The sequence below is a fragment of the Thunnus albacares genome, chromosome 7 (genome assembly GCF_914725855.1).
Source record: "Thunnus albacares chromosome 7, fThuAlb1.1, whole genome shotgun sequence".
NCBI classification, from domain to species: domain Eukaryota; kingdom Metazoa; phylum Chordata; class Actinopteri; order Scombriformes; family Scombridae; genus Thunnus; species Thunnus albacares.
In genome coordinates this window covers 11266360-11288039 of record NC_058112.1, presented here as the reverse complement: position 1 = coordinate 11288039, position 21680 = coordinate 11266360, and the positions used below count along the sequence as shown (strand labels likewise).

Genomic DNA, 21680 nt, shown 5'->3' with positions numbered 1-21680 from the left:
TGGAACGATGGGGAACAGGGCCTAGTGAAAAGGGAGAAGAGCAGCCTTTTCACACGCACAAAACATCAAATAGGCACTTAAACAAACAAGACATAATGTGTTAATATGAGAGCTTTAGAAGTGCTGGTAGGTGGATTTTGTTACCTTTGGACAAGTCAGGCTAGCGGTTTCTCCCCTAAGCTATCTGGTTGCTAATGGTATTGATATTTACTGTACAGACATGAAAATGGTACCAATAACTCTTGGCAAGAGTTAGATAGAAAGCATATTTCCCAAAATGCCAAACTATTCCCTTAAAGCATAATCATTAATCATTGATTGGCGTAATCTCAATTTGAAACTGTGACCCCATAATCAGTTGGGAACTAGAGCTGGGCAATATATTGATATTATATTCATATCGTGATATGAGACTAGATATCATCTTAGATTTTGGATATCGTAACATACTGAAACGGCATAAGTGTTGTCTTTTCCTGGTTTTACAGGCTGCGTTACAGTAAAATGATGTAACTTTCTGAACTTACCAGACCGTTCTAGCTGTTCTATTACTTGCCTTTACCCACTTAGTCATTATATTCACATTATTGATGGTTATGTATCAAAAATCTCATTGTGTAAATATTTTGTGAAAGCATCAATAGTCCTCCCCACAATATTGTTGCAGTATTTGGTCAAAACTATCATATCACCCAGCTCTATTGGGAACCATAACAAAACCTGGGTTATAAACAGGTGATAATGATGAAGGCAGAAGAGTGCAGCTCAGCATTAGCATCACAAGATAGAAAGAGAATATATTGATAAGTGATTGGATGACGGATTAGGCAAGGGGGGGTAAATGAGAGTAAAAAGGAGAGGAGAAACATCTCACACTGACTGAAAATGAGATAAACTCTGCTGTCTCTGTGTTTCAGCTGAAATAGTTAAGAAAAGGCTGGAGGAGAAGAAGAAAGTCTAGATATGGTTTTGTATATTTGAAAACAATCAGTGACTTAGATTTGTGAAAATTCTTACATACATGAAGAAAATTGTTATTTTGTCATACATAAAAAGAGAGAATAAAGAAAATAATACAACCTTATTCTCATTTGCAAGTAGCTGACACTGTGATATCAATCTGTTTTTCTCTCAGCCACATCCACTCTATAATAACTTCAACAATCCTTCATCTGCTGTTGTTTGTTTGTTGTTGTTTGTTACACCGGAACTACAGCCAGTCAGACACAGAGATGATAATCGCTCCACTCAGACAAAACCTTCAATAGATATTTGATTATTTTGTCTTAGTCTTGTATTTCCACACTTTCCAAGAGTGTGTCTGTATCTCTTTTACTCTACTTCATTAAAATGAAGAAAAATATTCCAGGTATTTATGTAAGGATGGAAACTCAAAAGAAAACCTAAATACATGTAAAAAATGGAATTTAGAATGGAATTTATCTGGAATTTATGAACATGATACAAAAAATGAACTACATTTAGCAGTGATTACTTAATCATTAGTTCATGCGTGACAGTGAGGCTTCGTGCAGTGTCTGCAGGGCGATAAAGATGTGCTGCACACGAGACAAAGCACGACTCACATGACTCAAGAAAGTGCCTTAAACAGCTGATGAAGCTCAATGGCTGTGAATACACACAAAAAAACAACATAAAAACACACATGGAGGTTGTGAAAAGATAAACTTTGTGTGAAACAGACAATTTAAGAAGTCATGTTTTCTTTGTATGCATGAAGAAGAAACGAGAATAGAAGTGATGTGACTTTGACAATGAACTACGTATGCCTTCCTAGTGACAGGCCATTGTCAAGTCAAAACAGACTCAGTCATGTTGGCCTCTTCTGGTCCAGAGTTCTTTATACTGATAATGGAAACCAGACCTGCTCTTTTATTTTCTTTAATGGCTTTGCAAGCATTGCTGTGCCTGGTACTAATCCCTCCTGTTGCCTTAGAAGTCGAGATGAAATAACGTTTTTGAGAAGGGGTGTTGAGGACTTGTGCTGTTCTGCCTGATCTGGTCCTCGTGTTCTTTTAATGAAGCAATAGGAGAAGATATTGTTAGGCTCAAAATCAGCTTTATTTTAATACCAGTAGAATATGCAATATTACAGAGCTCTGGGTCTGACTATAGTTTCCCTGACAAGCAACAGAGTGTCTATCAGTTCACGAAGTCTGACTCACTATATCTCCCTGACCCAGTATTTTATAATACATAGATCAAGAAATGTGCAACCGGGGTGTTGTCGTCTTTTCATTGGTTGACGGCGTCCTGCTTCTCCTTTTCGTGGTATCTGACTCCATACCTTCGGCCATGCCTCTAGGTGATCTGAAACTTCAACCGTCAAAACTTCCTGCTTTGCACAACCTATGGGTCAACACCATCTGTGCACAGCTTAAGACCTTGAGGCTATACGTGGCATTGTTTTTCACAGTAAAATGGGCGAACTCTCACGCTTCCTGTTTTGTTAGCTGAAAGCAGAAGTTGAGGTTAAGCTGACCTATTACTAAATTCTGGGAACATGTGAATTGTAAGTTTCTTACGTCCAGTACCACAGTCCACAATGTTCGAATACAGTATAACAAGCTTTCTTTCACACAGTATAAAAAATGAATCTAATATCTAAAACACCTCTATTAAAAATAAGCTTATAAAATCTCTTTGCTAAAAAGCAAATCAAGGACTTTATTTGTTGCAATTATGTTTTAGCAAAAGCATCAATCATAACAAGAAAATATCCTTCAGGGATGGAGGTGGCAGGGGCGAATTCCATGGCTTAGTTATTGCTTGCTGATTCGCTGGGTTACAAAGCACGATCATGCAGGGGTGGAGCAGCGATTTTAAAAGTGTGGGGGTTCTAGAGGTGGGACATAAGCACGGTAACCCCCCACCTTTGAGCCCCGTTCCAGTCTCAACATGCAAAATCAAAATGAATGCCTTGCATTTAAACAATTTCTTCTACTACTGTAGTTGTAACCACTGCTTCAGCTTACCATAAAATAAGTCATTTCTGAGTCCATGGACTAGTACAATCTAATCTTTTTTTTTTTTTTTTTTAAAAAAAGTGTCTCTTTTAGTAGGAATCCAAAGGGGACCTTTAATTGTCTTCAATTGGGAAATAAAATACCAAAAGTTGTCCAGGAGGTTTTGTATCAGCAGGCGTCAGTTCCTCTCCAACAGCCACAGGGAACAAGCGGCCCCTCTTCATCTGAAGTCCACCTCAAAGCTAACAGGAGAATATCACATAAGCAGGTGATTTGAGGCTAGTGAGTGCAGAGAGTGAGCAACTAGCTCTCACACGCTAACGGCCACACCTACAACCATCTGAACCCTTTTTAAGCTCAGTAATAAATAGTAATATCACTGTGGTCTAGTTTTAATACACAATACAAACTATAGCTCATTCTAACTTATATTAAATGCAAAACACACATTACTCCCTAACATAAGGAGTAAAACTATGACATCTAAAGCAAAATATTCCTTGGACATTTAGCTTAAAATAGCATGAACTGTGTGAGTTTACATTCTGGACACAGAGGTAACTTGTACATATTCTTGCTAAAGTCCGCCTAGCATGGTGGCTAATTAGCGATTAGTTTAACTCACGATTAGCGATTAGCATATGTCAGGATGAAATGTTAGGTTTTGAAATTAGATGTTTTATATTGATACTTTTATGATAGATTTTACAATTAGATGATTTATATAACATTTCAATACTTTTACAATTACCTTCTTCCTTTGTAATTAATCATGTAGAAGGGTTACACATAATGCTGATGTGCCAGTATCATGGAGTTGTATGTCACGTGAAGGTGTGCAGGTCATAAGCATTAACTCCATGGTGTGAAGAGTTGACACAATGGAAAGCATTGAATCAACAACGCAGAAACCAGACAGACAACAACAGAACATGGCACCTAGAAGGTGTTACTAACTGTCTGATCATCAGTGATCAGAAAACAAAGGGGAGCCTTCAGGAAGACCAGGAAAGGAGCGGGGGGCATTTACATTTGGGCAGGATCAAAGAGGGTCAAGCATTGTCTGCATAGGGCCAGCAGAGCAGGAAGAGAAGGACATTTACATTCAGGCAGGATCAATCAAGGAGAAATCAGCAGGGGGCAGGAGACAGGAAGGATATACATTTGGCATAGAGGCTGGGAGCTGAACCCAGGTGTTGCTTGCATATCCAGATGTGTAATCTTCTTCCTCACACTGTCTCAACCTGATTGGAGGATTCATGTGCCAGGAGGCTGGGACCAGCCTGTGCACCAACGAAGGGAGAGCTAAGTCTAAACCACGGCCCCTCCCTAACTATAGTAACCAATCATATTAATTCTGTGTCTTCTTATACTGTGTATTGTAAAATTTCCATACCCTTTTCTGGCCAATAGGTTGCAGAGTAACAGCGCTGGCTGACTGCGATTTTTCAAACAGAAAAGGTCCTTGTACAAGCTTTTAATGATACAATTTGAAATAAAAGGTTAAACGGTACTTTGGATTGGTCAAATGGCTGTGATTGGCTGGATGGCTGTTCAATTAATCTAACTTGACCAATAGGTTTTTCATGTATGAGAAACTCAGTTTCGTTTCATCAATGACGACCTCAGGAAAAAGTGTGTGTGTGTGTGTGTGTGTGTGTGTGTGTGTGTGTGGGGGGGGGGGGGACATGATCTTGCAACATGATAACATGATAACAATTCTGGAGAAACACAAGAAAGACACTGATGTACTCAGTGACTTTTTGCTCGACTCCTTGTTTTTCTGAAACTCATCAATTGTTACACTCCAGACAAACTATGCACCAGAGATGACTCACGCTTTCTCTGTAAAAACATCAGAATAAACGGCTGCTTTGTTTCAAGCAATAAAAGCTGCTGTCTGTCTCACCGTCATGGGTCTGCTTGTCAGACTTGTCGGGGCTGTTGCTCTTTTGTCAGTTAATGAGCTTCTCTGTGAGAACAGATTCAGTTTAAGACAGTGTAAACATGATATGCATTACAAGTTCAGAATAACTGCTTTGCTTTGTTTAGTTTTATCAATTGATTTCCAAGTTAATTTTCTCAGTAATTACTGGAGAAACCTGTTGCATAGACATTCATCATTTATAAGCTACTTGTTTGTCAGTATCAGTAGGAGTTCTCGTTGTGCATGACATTTGTGGTTCTTGAAACAGTTATCTTTTGTTTTGTTTTGTTTTTTTGAATAGTAGGAACAGAGTAAGAAACAGAATAAAGGAAATGATGACACAAACGCTTCGTATCACAGAGCCACTACTTTATTTTAGTTATCCTTTTCTTTGTTGTCATAGTAACAAAAGGTCACACACAAAAAAAAACAAACCTAAATTTCGTCGGGACCATCTCTGTATGGCGTCGCACGTGCTGACGAGGTGCGAGCAGACCTGGATCGTCTGAGCGTCGTTGAAGCCGTCATCCCAGCAGAACTCTTCCGTACAGTGGATGAGGCTGGACTCTGTCCCCGCGGTCTCCCTTTTCTTCTTCTTCTTCTTCTTTGTCTGAAAGGTCCTTTCCCTGGGTCGTGGCCACGATGGGGGCGGTGGCGGCAGAGGCTGCAGAGGAGGCCGCGGAGGAGGCCGCAGAGGAAGCTGCGGAGAGTGCAGATGACGCACTGGTGGTGTCGTCGGGCTCCCCGTCCACCTGCTGCTGCCTCTGCTGCTGCCACCTCATCATTATCATTTCTTCAGCCCCGTTCCTCATCTCGTGTGTGTGTGTGTGTGTGTGTGTGTGACTCATCATCAGTTGGTTTTTTTTGGAGGTTTCCATTGCACAAGTCATCATCTGCTACTGAACATTTCCCCGCTTGAGGGGATTTTTATGCATGACTCATCTCCTCCTTCTCTTCTTCTTCTTCTTCTTCTGCTTTTCACTGTCTCTCTTATTACCTTCACGCGCCCTCGTTCCTCCCCCCGTAAGCATCGGGTCTCCGTGACCCGACGTCGCCGCTTCTTCTCCTCTATGTCCTCTCCATCGCCGTTCCCCTTACGTACACGCCCCCGTTCCTCCCCGTAAGCATCGGGTCTCCGTGACCCGACGCGAGGTCGCTCCTTTCCTTCCACTCCTTCTTCTTCTTCTTCTCCTTCTCCTCTCCCTCGCCGTTCCCCTCACAGGCACACCCTGTTCCTCCTTGTCGGCGTCGGGTCTTTCCTCTATGCTGTAGTGTGCTGGGGAGAAAACAGCGAGAAGAAGGACTCGGCACGACTGAACAGACTGGTGAGGGGGGCTGGCTCTGTTGTGGGCACAGATCTGGATCCTCCGGTCACAGTGGCGTGGAGAGGAGGACACTGGAGAAAGTGCACTCCATCCTGAACAACGCTCATGACCCTCTGTGTAGCACATTCATGAGGCAGAGGAGTGTGTGACAGACTATTATCCCTACCGAGCCACACAAACAGACTTGGTAAACTCTTTTGCATACATAATGTACCACAGTTCAATCTCCTTAAGGGACCATATAGTTTTTTTTAATTCTTTTTTTTATTGTATATTTTTCTTTTTCAGTCCTTAAGAGCATTTTTTTTGTCTTGTTTTTCAGGTGTATTTAATGTTTATTTTTGTCATGTGTGTATGCTGCTACTGGATACTTGAAATTTCTAAGTCTAAGTCTAAGTCTTCCTTCCCTTCGTCCTGCTTCTTTTTTCTCCTCTGCATCCTCTCCCTCACAGTTTCCCTCACACACACACATCGCCCTCGTTCCTCCCCCTCGTCGGCATCTGGTCTTTCTCTCTCTGACCGACTGTCCGACCAAGCGCGAGTCATCCGACCGGCTGCAGGTCGGACTTACTGAGCGAGCATGAATTGTCCGACCGAGCTCTCTCAACCCTCAACTATGTCCCACCCCTTGAATAAAACAGACCAGCTCACACATCAGCAAGCCAGAGTCAGAAGGCTCTGGGAAAGGTAGGAGATGAAAGGAGGACGAAAGGACAAAGAGACCGCAGCGCAGTCTTTTTGTCTTTATTCTTTTTACGTATTGTCTTTACTTTTTGACTTTATGTATTTTTTTTTTTTTTATTCTTTTTTAAATTGTTATTTATTTATTTGTTTGTTTTCTTTTTTCTTTTTTTTTTTAGCGCTGGACTCCGAGGACAAGGAGTGTGAGAGGATGTATAGCGACTGCAACGGCAGTGAGAGGTGAGTATGAGGAAAGAAGAGGAGAGGGGAAGAAGAGGATGAGAGGACAGAGACCGCATCAGGAGAACGACGCCATTTTTATTTTTATTCATTTATTTATTTATTTTTGCTCTGGACTCTAAGGATGGCTCAAAAGAACCTCTCAGCGCCGATGTGTTTCGCTGCCGCTGTCTCTCCGAGGAGAGACCCGGCTCGCCCCACGAACCCCGCTCGGACTCCGAGGAGGAGGAGGAGGATGATGAGCAGGGGTTGAGGGATGGACAAAGCGAAAGCGGCGCTGACGGCGAGAGGAGGACTTTGAACAGGACGATGAACAGGAACGACCTCTCTCTAAGGATGACTAAAAAGAACCTTTCAGCGCCGATGCATTTCGCTGCCGCTGTCTCTCCGAGGAGAGACCCGGCGTGCCCCACGAACCCCGCTCGGACTCCAGGCAGGAGGAGGAGGAGGAGGAGGAGGAGGATGAGCAGGGGAGAGGGATGGACAACGCGAATGCGGCGCGGACGACGAGAGGAGAACGAGGAACGGGAGAACGGACGCGAACAAGGTGGCCGGTCGTCGCGAAGAACCTCTCCGCACCGTCGCGTTCACAGTGTGAAGAATGACAGGTGAGTACGAAGCAAGAAGAGGAGGAGGAGAGGCGACCAGCCGGCGCAAACAACCTCTCTAATGCAAGATGTGCCAAAAAGCTAGGTGTCGTGGAAAGGACGGGAGGAGAAAACAAGAGTGAAAAAAAAAAGACATGTTCTAATATTACCCCCTTCCCCCGCCACATTACTCGTCTATGCTGCCACACGGCAAGCCCACAGCAAACAACCATGACAGTGCGACGTTTTACCACTCAAAAGCTCCTACAACAGCTTTTTTCCAGCTCGCCATGTGAAGAAGAAGAAGGCGAAGAAAATGAAGATGTGACGCGATGGAGCGCCTCGTTACGGCGAGAGCGAGGGGGCAGGAGGACGAGGGGAAGGCCAAGGAAGGAAGAGGAGAGGAGTCGAGAACAAGAGGAGAGCATTTCGCAACGGCGAGAGCGAGAGGATAGGAAGATGAGGCAGCTGCGACAGCAGCAGGAGAAGAGTGATCGGGAGCAAGAGGAGAGAACAGAGGAGGATGAGGAGGAACAGGAGGAGGATACGAGGCGTTTCGCTGCCAAAAAGGCCCAAGGAGAGACACGGTCCTGCGAACCTCGCTCCGGCTCCGACTCTGACTCGGAGGAGGAGGAAAGGACAAAGCGAAAGCGGTGCGAAGAACGAGAGGAGGATGAGGTGTTTCGCTGCCAAAAAGACCCTTGGAGAGAGCTTGTCAGGCGAGCCTCGCTCTGAAGAGAAGGATGTATAAGAAGAAGAAGAAGAAGAAGCAGAAGGAGAAGGGGAAGAATATACCTCATCAGAGCAGGAAAATGTAACATCATCCTCGGGAGAAGAAGAAGAAGAAGGAGGAGATGAAGAAGAAAACCTTGTTGTTGCACCAGAGACGTTCCTGTCAAGAAACGGGGAAATAACTTGGTCCTTTGCACCGTACCAAACGATGCCCTCACAGCAACAGCAGCAGCAGCAGCAGCCCTGGCCACCGGGGCCCACGGCCTATGCGGCTTCCAACGCCCAAGATATCGTCTCGACATTCTGCCTCTTCCTTACACCGGAAATAGACAAAATCATCCTGGAGGAGACTAATCGCGAGGGTCTTAGGAAATACGGAAGAGACGACTGGAAGCGGATGGATGAGATCGACCTGCATGCCTACATGGGGCTGCTCATCTTAGCCGGCGTGTACAGATCCTGAGGCGAGGCCACTGCCAGCCTGTGGGACGCAGATAGCGGACGTGCAATTTTCCGTGCCACGATGTCACTCAAAGTCTTTCACATTTACTCGAAGCTGGTGCGGTTCAATGACCGCGAGACAAAAGCGGAGAGACATGCCTCGGACAAACTGGCAGCCGTGAGAAAGGTCTGGGACGCGTGGGTCGAGCGGCTACCGACCCTCTACAACCCTAGGCCTCACGGTGGATGAGCAACTGGTCCCGTTCAGAGGTGACGACACAAATGATAAATCAATAAAAACTTGTCTCTTATTTATATATATAATATATATATATATATATACATATTTCTTTCTTTTATGTTTTGAATACAATAAAGTTTGTCTTTGTCTTTCTTTTGGTAGCGATGGGATGAAACCCCCCCACACACACATACACAGATTAAAGACAGAATGTTCTGCATGTTCCAGGTTTTCTGTTGGAACTGAGAAAAAGATGGGGTGGAGGGTGGTAGTGGAGTGATAAAATAGACCATTCTGTAATCTCTCTCTCTCTCTCTCGATTCCACCGACACCCAAGGCTGTTGCTCCTTTCGACAGTATATGCTGAACAAGCCTGCCAGGTATGGGATCAAGGCGTGGGTACAGGATGCATATGTTTGGATGAATGTGTGAGCTGTTTTCAGGTACTGCACAGCAAATTTCGTTGTAAGACTATGTGCAATGAAAATAAAGGCATTCTATTCTATTCTATTCTATTCTATTCTTCCATTGGATTACTCAGTGTATGAATTGCCCTTATCATAATGCAGGACATCTCCAGGAATCTGCAGTAATCACAGTTTGCTCTTTAAACTCTGACAGGATTTGCTGAAGGGTGTCACTCCTCTAGTGAAACCCTGAGCACAGATTTCCTGATTCAGCTCAAATATTGACCTGCTGTCAACATCTTTGCTTCTTCATCAAGTGAAGTTCACTGTTCCTAAATCTGAATCGATTGCCAACATCAGTTTTGAATTTGAATGATCTCATATGTTTTAAACAAGACTTCTTGAAGAACATTTTGTAGGAGAATAAGAGCCAGGTCACTGTGACCTGGAATGAGAGCCAGGTCACTATGACCTGGACTGATGCCAAACATGTCAGCCCACCAACCGAACAGGAGACATCTGGAATATTGGGAAAGGGGCAAAGTACCACATACACACACACATAGTGCAGAGACGCCCACTCACATTTGGTCAAAGTCCAAGATAAGTGAAATTGAGAAATGTCCCATTCTTCTTCAGGATTTGAGCTAGCCAAAGAGTCTGGTAAACAGGGTGAAACCTATCACACAGCACAAACACATACACACACACAGCCTGTTTTCAGTATAAAAAGGCATGTCCGGTTCTGTAACCGGGACGATAACTCTAAGTTGTTAGTAGGGCCGCTGTGAATAAAGAGATTCCCCATCTGACACCTGTGTCTCGACCATCTGATTCCTCTTTCATCCACCTCTTTCTGCCACAACAATTCCAAATACAAGAGTTTTGCAGACTACCATCACTAATAATAATGCTGATGATGAACATTAAAAGAGAAGCATCAGACATTGGTGATGGATTTCTCTCATACAGATGTGGCTGAGACAGGACAGATGGGCAAATAAATCTTCAGATCTTCCACAACATAATTTTCTCTCAAAAATAGTCAAAAAAATACTTCAAAACTGTAGAAAAAACACTAAGTCAAGCAGAGTTAAGTGCAATATTTGATTTATTGTGTATTCAGCAAGATACAAGCCAATCGAGGCTGGTTCATGAAGCAGACACTCAAAAAAGAATGAAAAACCACAATCTTGTATACCCTGGAGAGCACCTCCCAGTGTGGAGTCTACTCCTCCCATTAAGCAAATTCTAGGGACTTTCCAGTTATTTTCCATTTTCCAATGAATTTGCCAATAATGACTTCATAGGATAGACACGTGGCAATAATCCAACATCCTTTTCTTCCACTATTACCAGTCTGATTTTTACAGTCAAAATAAAAAAGAGGCCTAAAGGCCATTATTGATTAACACTTACATGTATTGATCTTTAATAATGCATTAATGATTAACTAACACACATAGACTTTTAATGAAACATTATTACAAGTTGCATTACCTTTACTTCACCCCACTCCCACATAGTGTCCAGACTGACAAACGTGTTATCTTCTTTTTGTTGTTTTGCTTTACAATGCTCAAACTTTCAATGTATTATGTGCTCTGGTGGGTTTTTCCCCGGACATCAAATGCCTTTCTTGGCACATTTACCCTCTACTCCTTCGCCTCTGGCTATGATCTGAGTGATCTCTTCATGCTTCTGTAGTACACACAAACTTTATCATGTAGCACACACACATTTGATCATGATTTGTTGTAATACAAAGATGCTATATTAACTAAAAAAAACACTACAACAGGACACAAGCAGATTTAAAATATTGATATTTAGGAAACATGTTTGGATGAAAGCTTTTTCTGGAAAATAGTTTGATTACTTTCTGACTCAAAGATCATGTATTGTTGACTTTGTCGTCGTTCAATTTACACAGTCTCCACTAGAAGGTGTTTCACGTCACCTATTCATTACATTACGGGATGTATTTTCGTTGAGGTGCAATGACTGGCGCCAGCAGCTACTGTTTGGTATTTTTCCTGACCTTGAAACTCGCTTTGCTCGTCTGTATGGTATTTTAGTCAGTGCAGAGTGCGCGGTGCACAGGTGGGAACGGAGGAAGAAGCAGCGCAAAGACAGTCACTTTATTTTAGTTGACATTTGATCCTAGACGTTGCTCTCAAAACAGATGTCTCAGAAGCCCGTCAATTTGTGACACAACGTCAATCTGCTGCTGCTTTGGTGATTTTAACAATAGGAAATATTTACTTGCTAAATACTTGCTGCAGACGTGCTGCAACAACGGATGCTTGAAATATAAATAATGTATTTCAATTCAACAGTAACACTTTATAATACAGCCCGCGTTTTACGGTGTAACTTCCCATCACTTACCATGTAATTTCCCAGAACTTACTGGGTTCCGTTACGTTCTGGTTCCAGATGGAAACATTTGTTGATTTTGAGTCAAGTCTTTTATGATATCAAACTAAATACTTTGAGTTTTTAGTCTGTTGGTCGGACAAAGTAAGACATCTGAAGAAGTCACCCTGGGCATGTGGAACTTGTGATGGACATTGTTCAATATTTTCTACCATTTTATAACCCAATCAATAAACTGATCAATAAAGAGAATAATCAACAGATTAATGGATAGAGAAAATCATTGTTAGTTGCAGCCACACATTAAATTACAGGAAATTAAAGATGAAATTGGTGACACAAACAAAATGTTGAGTCATTTTTAAATTGTATTGCTTTCACAGTTCTGTTCAGTCTTTATTGTCCCCCATTGGAAATTTGGTTGCAGCATGGTGAAATTCATATGAAAAGATTTTATTCCTACTGTATATGAACATCATATCAGAAAATAGGTATTTTCACTCTAGGAAAGGCAGCATGTGAAGTCTCAGTCATCCTGTGTAGTCAGTCTACATATGACATAATAATAAATTAAAAACATAAAAAACAAAGGATCCCTTCTAGTCCTCACAGTTCAGGATGGTAGCGCCAAACACTGCTGCAGGTCAGACCGTAGTTCTCCTCTCGAACAGACTTAGGCAGCTCAAACTGGGCCAGCTGATGCAGGAGCCTTCGGATGCCGTGCTCCTCAAACTGGGCTCGCCCAGGATCTCCGATCAGAACTTGGCTGCCGTGGGTTTTAATGCAGTGGTCCAACCAGCTGTGAAGGGTGGTGGCAAGAGCCTCGTCGTAGAACATGTCACCCAGGAGGATCAGGTCAAAGCTCTCAGGCTCTGAATCAATCATGTTGTCAGTCACACAAACAGGTGGCTCCAGGCCGTTCAGCTCAAAGTTCATGCGGGTAGCAACGGCTGCAACTGTAATACAAAGAGGCACATTTAGTACTTTGCACCAGCTCACCAAACACTGGATCTGTATCCATATTCCTTTCTACACGGTAATGGTTACTGCACTTAATATACAAAAAAACAAAACAAAAAAAATCAACATGCTTCATCGTTTTGCACTAAGAGGAAATGATAGAATACATATACCGACAGACATAAATCAATATTTTTTAGCAGCTGTGTCACCACCACTTGCAATTAATTTCTAATTAAAAAAAATCTTTACTTACTTTTTCAGCTGCTCCTAGATTTTCTCTGTGTACTGTGGCATGATAGTGTACCTCAACAGCACACTCAGTGTGAGACATGCGCCTCCCTACCTACAGGAACTACCACTACCACAAACCTCCACCTACACCCTCAGATCTGCTAGCAGCTTGCTCCTCCGGGCCCCCAGAAGCTCTGCACCATGGGGGATCGAGCCTTCTGCTCTGCTGCACCATGCTTGTAGAACAGCCTTCCTAACCATCTGAGAGCAGCACAGACCCTAGAAAAACCCTTTCTATTCAGGAAGTCTTTTTCATCTTGTTTTTTTCTTTACGTTATATGTTTTCAGTGCAGTAGCACTTTGAAAACTTTCATATGTACTGCAAATGAAAAGTACAGTACATATGAAATGCATTGTTATTAATATTATCATTGTTAAATAACCTGAAATCTCAGATCAAGAGGGAGACATCTTGGGCACCTCATCTGAAATATTTAGGAACAAAGTGAATGTGTGGGTTTACTTACTATGTCTTCTTGATACTGATCTTGTGATCTAGAGATTATATTTAAGAAAAATCCCAAGTTTACTAAGGGCTCAACAGCAAAATGTTGCCCCCCTGACAGGTTAATCCGGCCATTGAGTAGTTTCATGTTTACGCATCTGTCTATACAATAAAATGTTCAGGAAACTGACTAAAAAGGTTAATAATGACAGGAAAAAGTCCAAATATACACAGATGCATACCAGTGTTAATGTCATTGGCGACTACATGAGCAGCACCACACAGTTTTGCAGCGATGGCTGAAGCTCCACATCCGCTCCCCAGATCCAGGACCGTGTTCCCCCGACACACTGCAGGGTTATCCAGCAGGTACCTGCAGGGAGGCGGTGGCATCAGATGAGGCTGTAACTCACACACATAAAACAGCCTCTGTTGTTTATTGTGAGGCTTAAAACTGTACCTTGAGAGCGCCTGTCCTCCTGGCCAGTATATGGCCCAGTATGGGTCATCAAAGGGCCACAGCTCAGGTCTCTCAAACCAGAATCTGCAGCTGGAGGTGAAGAGTCTCAGATTGATGTCTGGAGTCAGACTCTGTCCTCCGACTATCTCTGTGTTCTCTGATATAAACCTCCTGATGTACTCATCGGACTGACAGCTGTTTGAGAAGAATTTGTCTGTCTGTTTGAGCGATTTAAAACAATCCTTAACGTAAAGAGTTAATCTTTGAGGTGTTAAAAGTCTCAACATGATCATGAAGTTAGTTTGAACCTGCAGTGCTTTTCAAGTTAGCCAGATTCACGATAACAGTGCTGAAATAACGCGTCCACTTCCAACTAGCCATTGTTTTCTACACGATTGCAAAATAGTGTCGGACCAAAATTCCGTCGACCTCCTGAAACAGGAATATAAGATCTACGTTCCGCTTGAAAAGGTTCCTACACAGAATATGTTGAATGGATGATTGATATGCTTTTACAAATGAAATAATAAAGCGTTTTTGGTCTTAACCATAACATACTGTATATTAGCAATATAGAGAATAATAGGATATTTTCATATGATGTGATATTTTATTGTTTCCTATCTGTCATTTGGACTTTTTATTTTCATTTTTCAGTTATTCAAATGATTAACAGTAGCTATTACACAGTTTATAGAATACGGATAATATTAATAATAACGTATCTGTAAATTCCACTAAAACTACAATAAGATGATGACAAGAAGAGACAGCCCCATCCCTACTTCACAATAGTGTAATAATAACAGTAATGATGACAATATACGACTCTAAATTATTTTATTTCACCCTCTTCATCACTGCAGTGTGACCAATCAATACAATTGAGAGAATTGAAAATATAATTATGATTTAAATTTATTGGATTGGATTTTTTTCTACATATAAAACACTTTTGTCCAAATTCTACACAAAACAAAACAAAAAAAAAAAGAAGAAAAACAAAACAAGACACAGATTCAATCCAACATGGCACCTGGATATGCAAAAATAAATAAATAAATAAAAATAAAATTATATAAAATAAAACTAACTAACAAAAACACAGTGTCCTCAAACTGAAGCATGACACAGGAATTATAGCGGTCCAGGATTATTTTAAGTAGAATGGTTAATAATGAAATTATGAGTCAACTGTAGGTTTCAACGTGTGAAAATGACACCGTGTGTGAGCAGATGGTGTCATACACTACATACTGTTTATCCAGTAGCAGTGGGGACTGGAGCCCGAGGCTGTAATTACAGCCCCCCCTTATGTTCTCATCATGTGTAAAGATATTGCTTTTTGATGGAGGAGGTGGGGGAGTCCTAATGGATAGTTTTCATCCTGTCATTGAAGTTACCTGGAGGTGACCCTCATGGCCTGCTCCAGCACACTCACGGATCTGCACGGGGATTGTTTATTATAGATGGCTGCTGTCTATCAGAGCCAGCGGGGTGTATTGACTTGATTTCATATGGGAATTGCAACCTTGAGCCCCTCGTTCTCAGTTAGGGTGGCAAGAGTGCAACAATGTGTTCACACTTTGCAGATGAAGGAGATCAGATATCTATAGTTATAGTGTCTGTAGTTTTAAAATATTGATGAAAGAGTTGGAAATTTGTTCAGACACCAGCATACAAGAGAGGAAAAAATCTTAAAGACATTCTAGTCTCTTCAGATTTGAGAAGCTGTCCAAATGTTCGTGATAACCTGAATTCTCCTTGTTACTCATGCTTTCATTGCAACAACAAAACCTGCACAAAAGAGTTCAGACATCCCCATTCAGGACAGTCCTTTAATGTAAAGGGACGTATTACGTGTGCCACCAGTGGGCTGGTTTATATGATAGAAGTGTCTATGTGGCTTGAGGTACGTGGGAAAGACTAAACAACAATTGAAAATTCAGATTTCAGAACCAAAAAGCACTATTAGGAGACAAGATCTAACTTCTCCTGTAGCAAAACATTTCCCAGAGCACATCCACACTATTTCTAGTCAATGCTTCCAAGGAAATTGAGAAAGTAAATTACAATAAGCAAGGTGGCAATCTGGATCTAGGCTATTGCTTTTGAAATGTGAAGCATTATGGAAACATAAATTAAACACACTTTCGCCACATGGACTGAATGAAAAGCTGGAATTTTGTGGTAGCAGCTGAAAGGTCAATATGTCTAGTTAGGTGAGAAAGGTAATTAAATTCCAGAGACACAGTTTTCTGCAGACATCTGCCTTTTATTCTTTACACATGCATGTGGGTCCCCTGAGCTCTGCAGCAAAGAGGCACCCTGCTCTGAGTTACAAGCACATAATTATACAAGCAGACATTCCCTTGGTGGCCTGCTGTTCATCATCTGTTACAGTTAGTTTTAAGGCGTGTGGACAAGTTTTGGCATGTATCACATGCTCCACATGACTTTCTGTGTCTCGTCTTCCCTCTCAGACAAAACTGGTAGAATCATAGCTGACCTAATTTAATGTGAGAATCAAGCCTTCCAGCTTTATGGCCTAGTTTTCCACCATCCTTAACACATTAGGCAAGGTAAATGTACATCAATATGCTTTTATTCCCACCTCCAGGTTTTTTATGTTTAAATTATTCAGCTATGCCTCCAGCATGGACTGTCACCATCCTTAAATTATCTTCCCAATCCTCTGCTGCAACTGGTATTCCTTTAGGAAATAAAGGTGCTACTCCTCCATGATGAACTCCACTGGCAAAAGCAACTTTTTACCCAAACAGGCTCACCAAACCTTTCATCAGTGATATCAGCCACCACCCCTCCCCCTCACTACATTGCCTTTGTGTTTACAGGAATGCAAGCTGTAGAAAAAGGCACTGAAGGCCTTTAACATCTTAGAGCTTGAACCCATTTTTTCCCTTATAAAAGAAATCCTTTGAGTCCTTGAGGGATTCCCAGGGGAACCCACAAAATCTGAGCGATAGTTTAATTTTACTCTTTGAATTTTGCTGAATAAGCTTTGGTGGTCAGAGTCATGAATATTTTGTGTGTGTGTGTGTGTGTGTGTGTGTGTGTGTGTGTATATATATATATATATATATATATATACACACACACACATACATACATACATATATACACAAATACAAATACACACACACACTTACAGAATAAACAGCAGCATAAACAGAACACAAGATACACAGTTTTATTAAAATATATTGAAGGTGACATTTCTTTCCTAAAACCAAAGATGAGAAAATATGATGTGAAATTATTTAATAATATGATATGAAATTATTTATATGCAGGCACTAAAATAGTCCAAGTGGATTTAGTAGTAAATAAACAAATGCTGTAGCTCCCCCTGTTGGTCAATCTGTTTATTTCTAAAGAATGAAGCATCATTCCCTATTGTTTTATCCAAACATTATTGTGTGAGTCGAGTCTGTGTGTGTATGAATGAGTGGGAGGTGAGGTGTGAAGCAAAGTCATGATCTTATATCCTCTTTGTAGGTGTGACAATCTAATTGTTATATTATTATGAATTTTCATAATGCAAAATTCTCCTTCAGCTTCTATTCTGCAGTTCAAAATGTCAAATCTCTCACAACAGTACGACAGCAGGCAGAGTCGAGGTCAACAAACTGTTGAGAAGTTTGTGAGCAGTATCTGCATCTTTTTCTTTATTTTTTACCATCAACACTATGATGAGATACTGTTTGCAGCCACATGCGGAGAAATCGGAAAAAGGTACAATTTCAAGTCATACTGATACACTATACCTAAAATTTTGGTTATAATAAAGCCAAAATTAAAAAGTAGTATCTTAGCATTTTGTGTTAAGAGCAAAAACAACTGTTAAATTTGGGTTAAATTAACACACTTCTGCTGCCTTTCTCTGTTCCTCCCTAGATGAAATTAGTTTAGACTGACTGATTTACAGATTTTAAATAAAACGTCCTGATCAGAATGTTTTTCACTCTTCATAATATTGTTCATGTTTAATTTATGTTGATATTATTTGTCAAAGTATATCAACAAAGTTGTTTCTTCCAGGCTTGTGAGTGAATAATGGCAAAGCTGGAAAACTTCTGCCTCTGACTTCTGCTCCTTTCTGATCATTATGTTATGAAATTATGAACTCTAACCTCAGAGGGTTTACATCCGTCCCCTCACATCCTCACTTCACCACTAGAGGATCTTCTCTGTCATGTAAACCTTAAGCCTGAGCTCACTCAGACATACGGCCTGCACTATTACTCACACACGATTCTCATTATCATTTTTAACATGAACAGAATTAACGTATCACATTAACGTCCATAAATACTGAAGACAAATGTTTCAGATTTCTGGATAGGTCAAAGGTCACAGGGCTATATCTGAAGTCTTTTATAGACAGACTTAATCTTAATATGGATAATGAAGAGTATGTATGTGAGCTCAGGGTCATGTTCACATGACAGGAAGTCAAGCTGGGTTAAGCTTCAGTTCAAAGAAAACATTGATTTATATTTTTCTAACACTTGACCTCCCGCTTAAAGGTAAATACAATCTGATGAATTTCAGTCTCTAGAAGAACACTCCATATTTTATTTTGCATTTCTATAATATCCCAATAATTTCCCAGTCAGTTTCCTATAAAGAACTATGTAAGGTGATGCTACAGGGAAACAGAGATGTTTTCTGGAAATCAACTGCTGCTCAATTTAGAGTCAAGTAAATATTAATGAATTATTCTTTAATTATTGGAAATGTTATTCTCCATATATGTTAAATTATATGCTTATCTATACGCTTACCTATATGCTTATATGCTTATCATATAAGAATACTGAGATTGGATGATAGCAGAGCTGTAGCCAGGATTTCTTTTTAAATACTGAGGTCATGCATTAGTCCATCCCCAAACATCTCAACCTTTTTCATGTTTTCTTTCATTTCATATAGTATATAATTTACTTAATTAGCTGTTCATGAATTTGTGTGTGTTATTAAATTCCTCTGTTATCAGGAACAATTTATAAACTCAACACCACCAAACTGGCTTAAAAAACTGTCTCTGAACTTTGTCTCTATTGTACCTATAAATAGCACCAGATTTCATTCTGTATTTATTTTCAGGAAAACTTCCTGAAAACAAAACTAGGGGTGACTAGGGGTGTGCCCGAATACAAATACATTATTTGGCAAAGCACAAATAGAGGGTTTTATACGAATATTTGTTTCATACAAATATTTTAAAAATTATTTGTTTTTAGGAAGAAAAAAAACATGTCAAATACCAGTTTGCAGGTCAGTTACATCGTTATGTCAATCTCTCTCCTCTGCTCCGCTGTTACATCTATCAGGGGTAAGTCCCAAGGGACTCTCCATAACCTGTTGTTCCCCTTCTCCTTTATACAAAGTTAGGTTGTAAAAAATAGGTAATAATGAAAAGTGCAAAGCAAGAATCATCTTTGAAGTTCTACTATATGTTACATGGTGTGCTGTCTCTGTGTTATTGGTGTATAAATAGGTAGAGGTCTGTCTGCAATGAGTCGATGAGTAAAGTTTAAGCTCAGTAGTCAGTGCAGTTGTCTATGATCTGGGAGACTCCAGTTCAAGACCTGGTGTGGGGACCTCCTCTGTAAATACAAATACAAATACAAATAATTTTGCTGCCTCCACAAATACAGATACAAATACAAATACGGGGCCCTCTGCACATCCCTAGAAGTGACCCCGCTTCCCTCCTCAAAGATGATGATGCACTGGCAGCCCACCGCCATCTGTAGACGACCTGCCTGGCTTGTTTGACTCGGTCACCGAGAGGATGGCGGTTCTGCTGCCTCCCCAGCTGCTGGCCAAGACTGCCGCCAGCCTCATGAGAGGCCTCTTCCTCATGTCGTTGTCTCCCATATGGTGCCCATCTTCACTTGAGTGGGCCTCTCTGCTGAATGCTAAGCCCGCTTAAGGGCCATATTCCACTGTTGAGGGCTGGGAGTGGGACAATGATTTCACCACAGGTGCTGGGATGTGGCTGGGAGTGCCACCCAGGGAGTGGCACTGGCTAATAATATGGCCTTCCTGGCAGGATCTCTGGACCGCCTCACCCACTGGAAGACTGTTCAGCGGTGGAAATCAATAAGGTCCAGATGACGGCGGCCACTTTCGTCTGGATGTCCCAGGCCATCGCCATCAACAGTGGCTGCTCCATGTGCGCCACTCAGGTCAGACACAGGCACCTCTGGCTGGGCCTGTCCTCCCTGAAGGTGAAGGAGCAGTGCCTCCTCCTGATTGCTCCTCTCTCCACGGACTAGCTCTTTGGCCTGGACATCCAGGCTATGATCGACCAGCTGGAAGCAACATGGAAGGTGTTGGGCTCTCACCTCCATCCCTAGCAGCCTCCCCCTTGCCAGACAGGTCCACAGCCAGCGCGAGCACCCACCTGCCTCCCCACCATGAACCCAGCCTCAGTGCTCTGCTGTTATCTGGAGCACATGGCAGCTTTCAGGAAGTCCGACTGGCTGTTCATTTGTCACGGCGGGTTGGGCCCATAGGGCCCCTCTGTAATGTGCAATGGCTTGCTCACTGGACCTGTGATGCGATCCGCGGGAGTTATCAGGCAGTGGAATGTGCCCCTCCAGCGGGCCTGAGCGCACATTCCAGTAGGGGCATCACGTCCTTGATGGCACTTTTCAGGGGTGTCTTAGTGGAGGACATCTGCCTTGCCGCCTCCTAGTCTTCCACCTCTACCTTTGTGCAGTCAAATCTCAGGGATATGACTGCTGATTCTGTGTCTCATTCAGTGCTTGGTGCAGCGTCTGCGGGGACCTCGCCTGGAGCAGACTGAGGTATTTTTTTATCATGTCCAGTTTTGCTGGTATTGCTGCAGTCGGTGTGAGACCCTCAGGCAGGCGGTGCTCAGCCACTGGACTGCTGTGGTTTCTTTGTTATGGCTGGTTACGGACTAGTGTTGGTTTGGGCCCAGCTAGGAGTATCTCTCATCCTTGGTGGCCTGCACCTTAGGTTTTAAGAAATAGCAAAGCCCGTTAGAGGGTGGAGCTCATACAAGATAGGAATAGTAGTTACCTGGATTTTACTCTGGTATGTGAGGGGTGAGGGGTATTCAGCTGGTTGCAATTTGCAACCTCACCGCTAGATGCCACTAAATCCTACACACTGATCCTTTAAAAGTAGGCAAAGAGACTGAAAATTTAAAAAAAAATAATACAAATACTGGAACTCCTAGAGAAAATACTCAGAACACTCACCAACTCACCCAGATCACCCTCAGCGTCCACGTTTTGACCCTGGATGATGGATGAAAATATTGGTAATGCAGCGTGGATCCAGTATGACCACCTGCCATTTTTCTGCTGACTTTACCCCAAGCAGGCTGCAGTTTAAATAATACATACAGGCAACTGATGACACCAAGAAACACCACATAAATACATAAAGTATCCTGCAAACCACTTATAAAGTCATCCTATCCTACATCCACAAAACAATGCTTTTCCCATTTGGTTTCATTGGTTTCATGTTTGGCTCAGTCGACAAAATGCTCAGCAGGGTGCCAGCAG

General features: G+C 41.9%; 1 protein-coding gene across 1 annotated transcript; it reads right to left on the bottom strand.

The window, feature by feature from the left end:
* Window positions 1-10661: 10661 nt before the first annotated feature.
* Window positions 10662-14544, bottom strand: etfbkmt (electron transfer flavoprotein subunit beta lysine methyltransferase). Its single transcript, XM_044357836.1, has 3 exons — window positions 14107-14544; window positions 13889-14019; window positions 10662-12903 (listed from the first exon to the last, which is right to left on the bottom strand). Exons 1-3 carry the CDS (start codon window positions 14397-14399, stop codon window positions 12554-12556), a joined length of 774 nt encoding a protein of 257 aa, XP_044213771.1. The 5' UTR covers window positions 14400-14544; the 3' UTR covers window positions 10662-12553.
* Between the last annotated feature and the right edge of the window lie 7136 nt (window positions 14545-21680).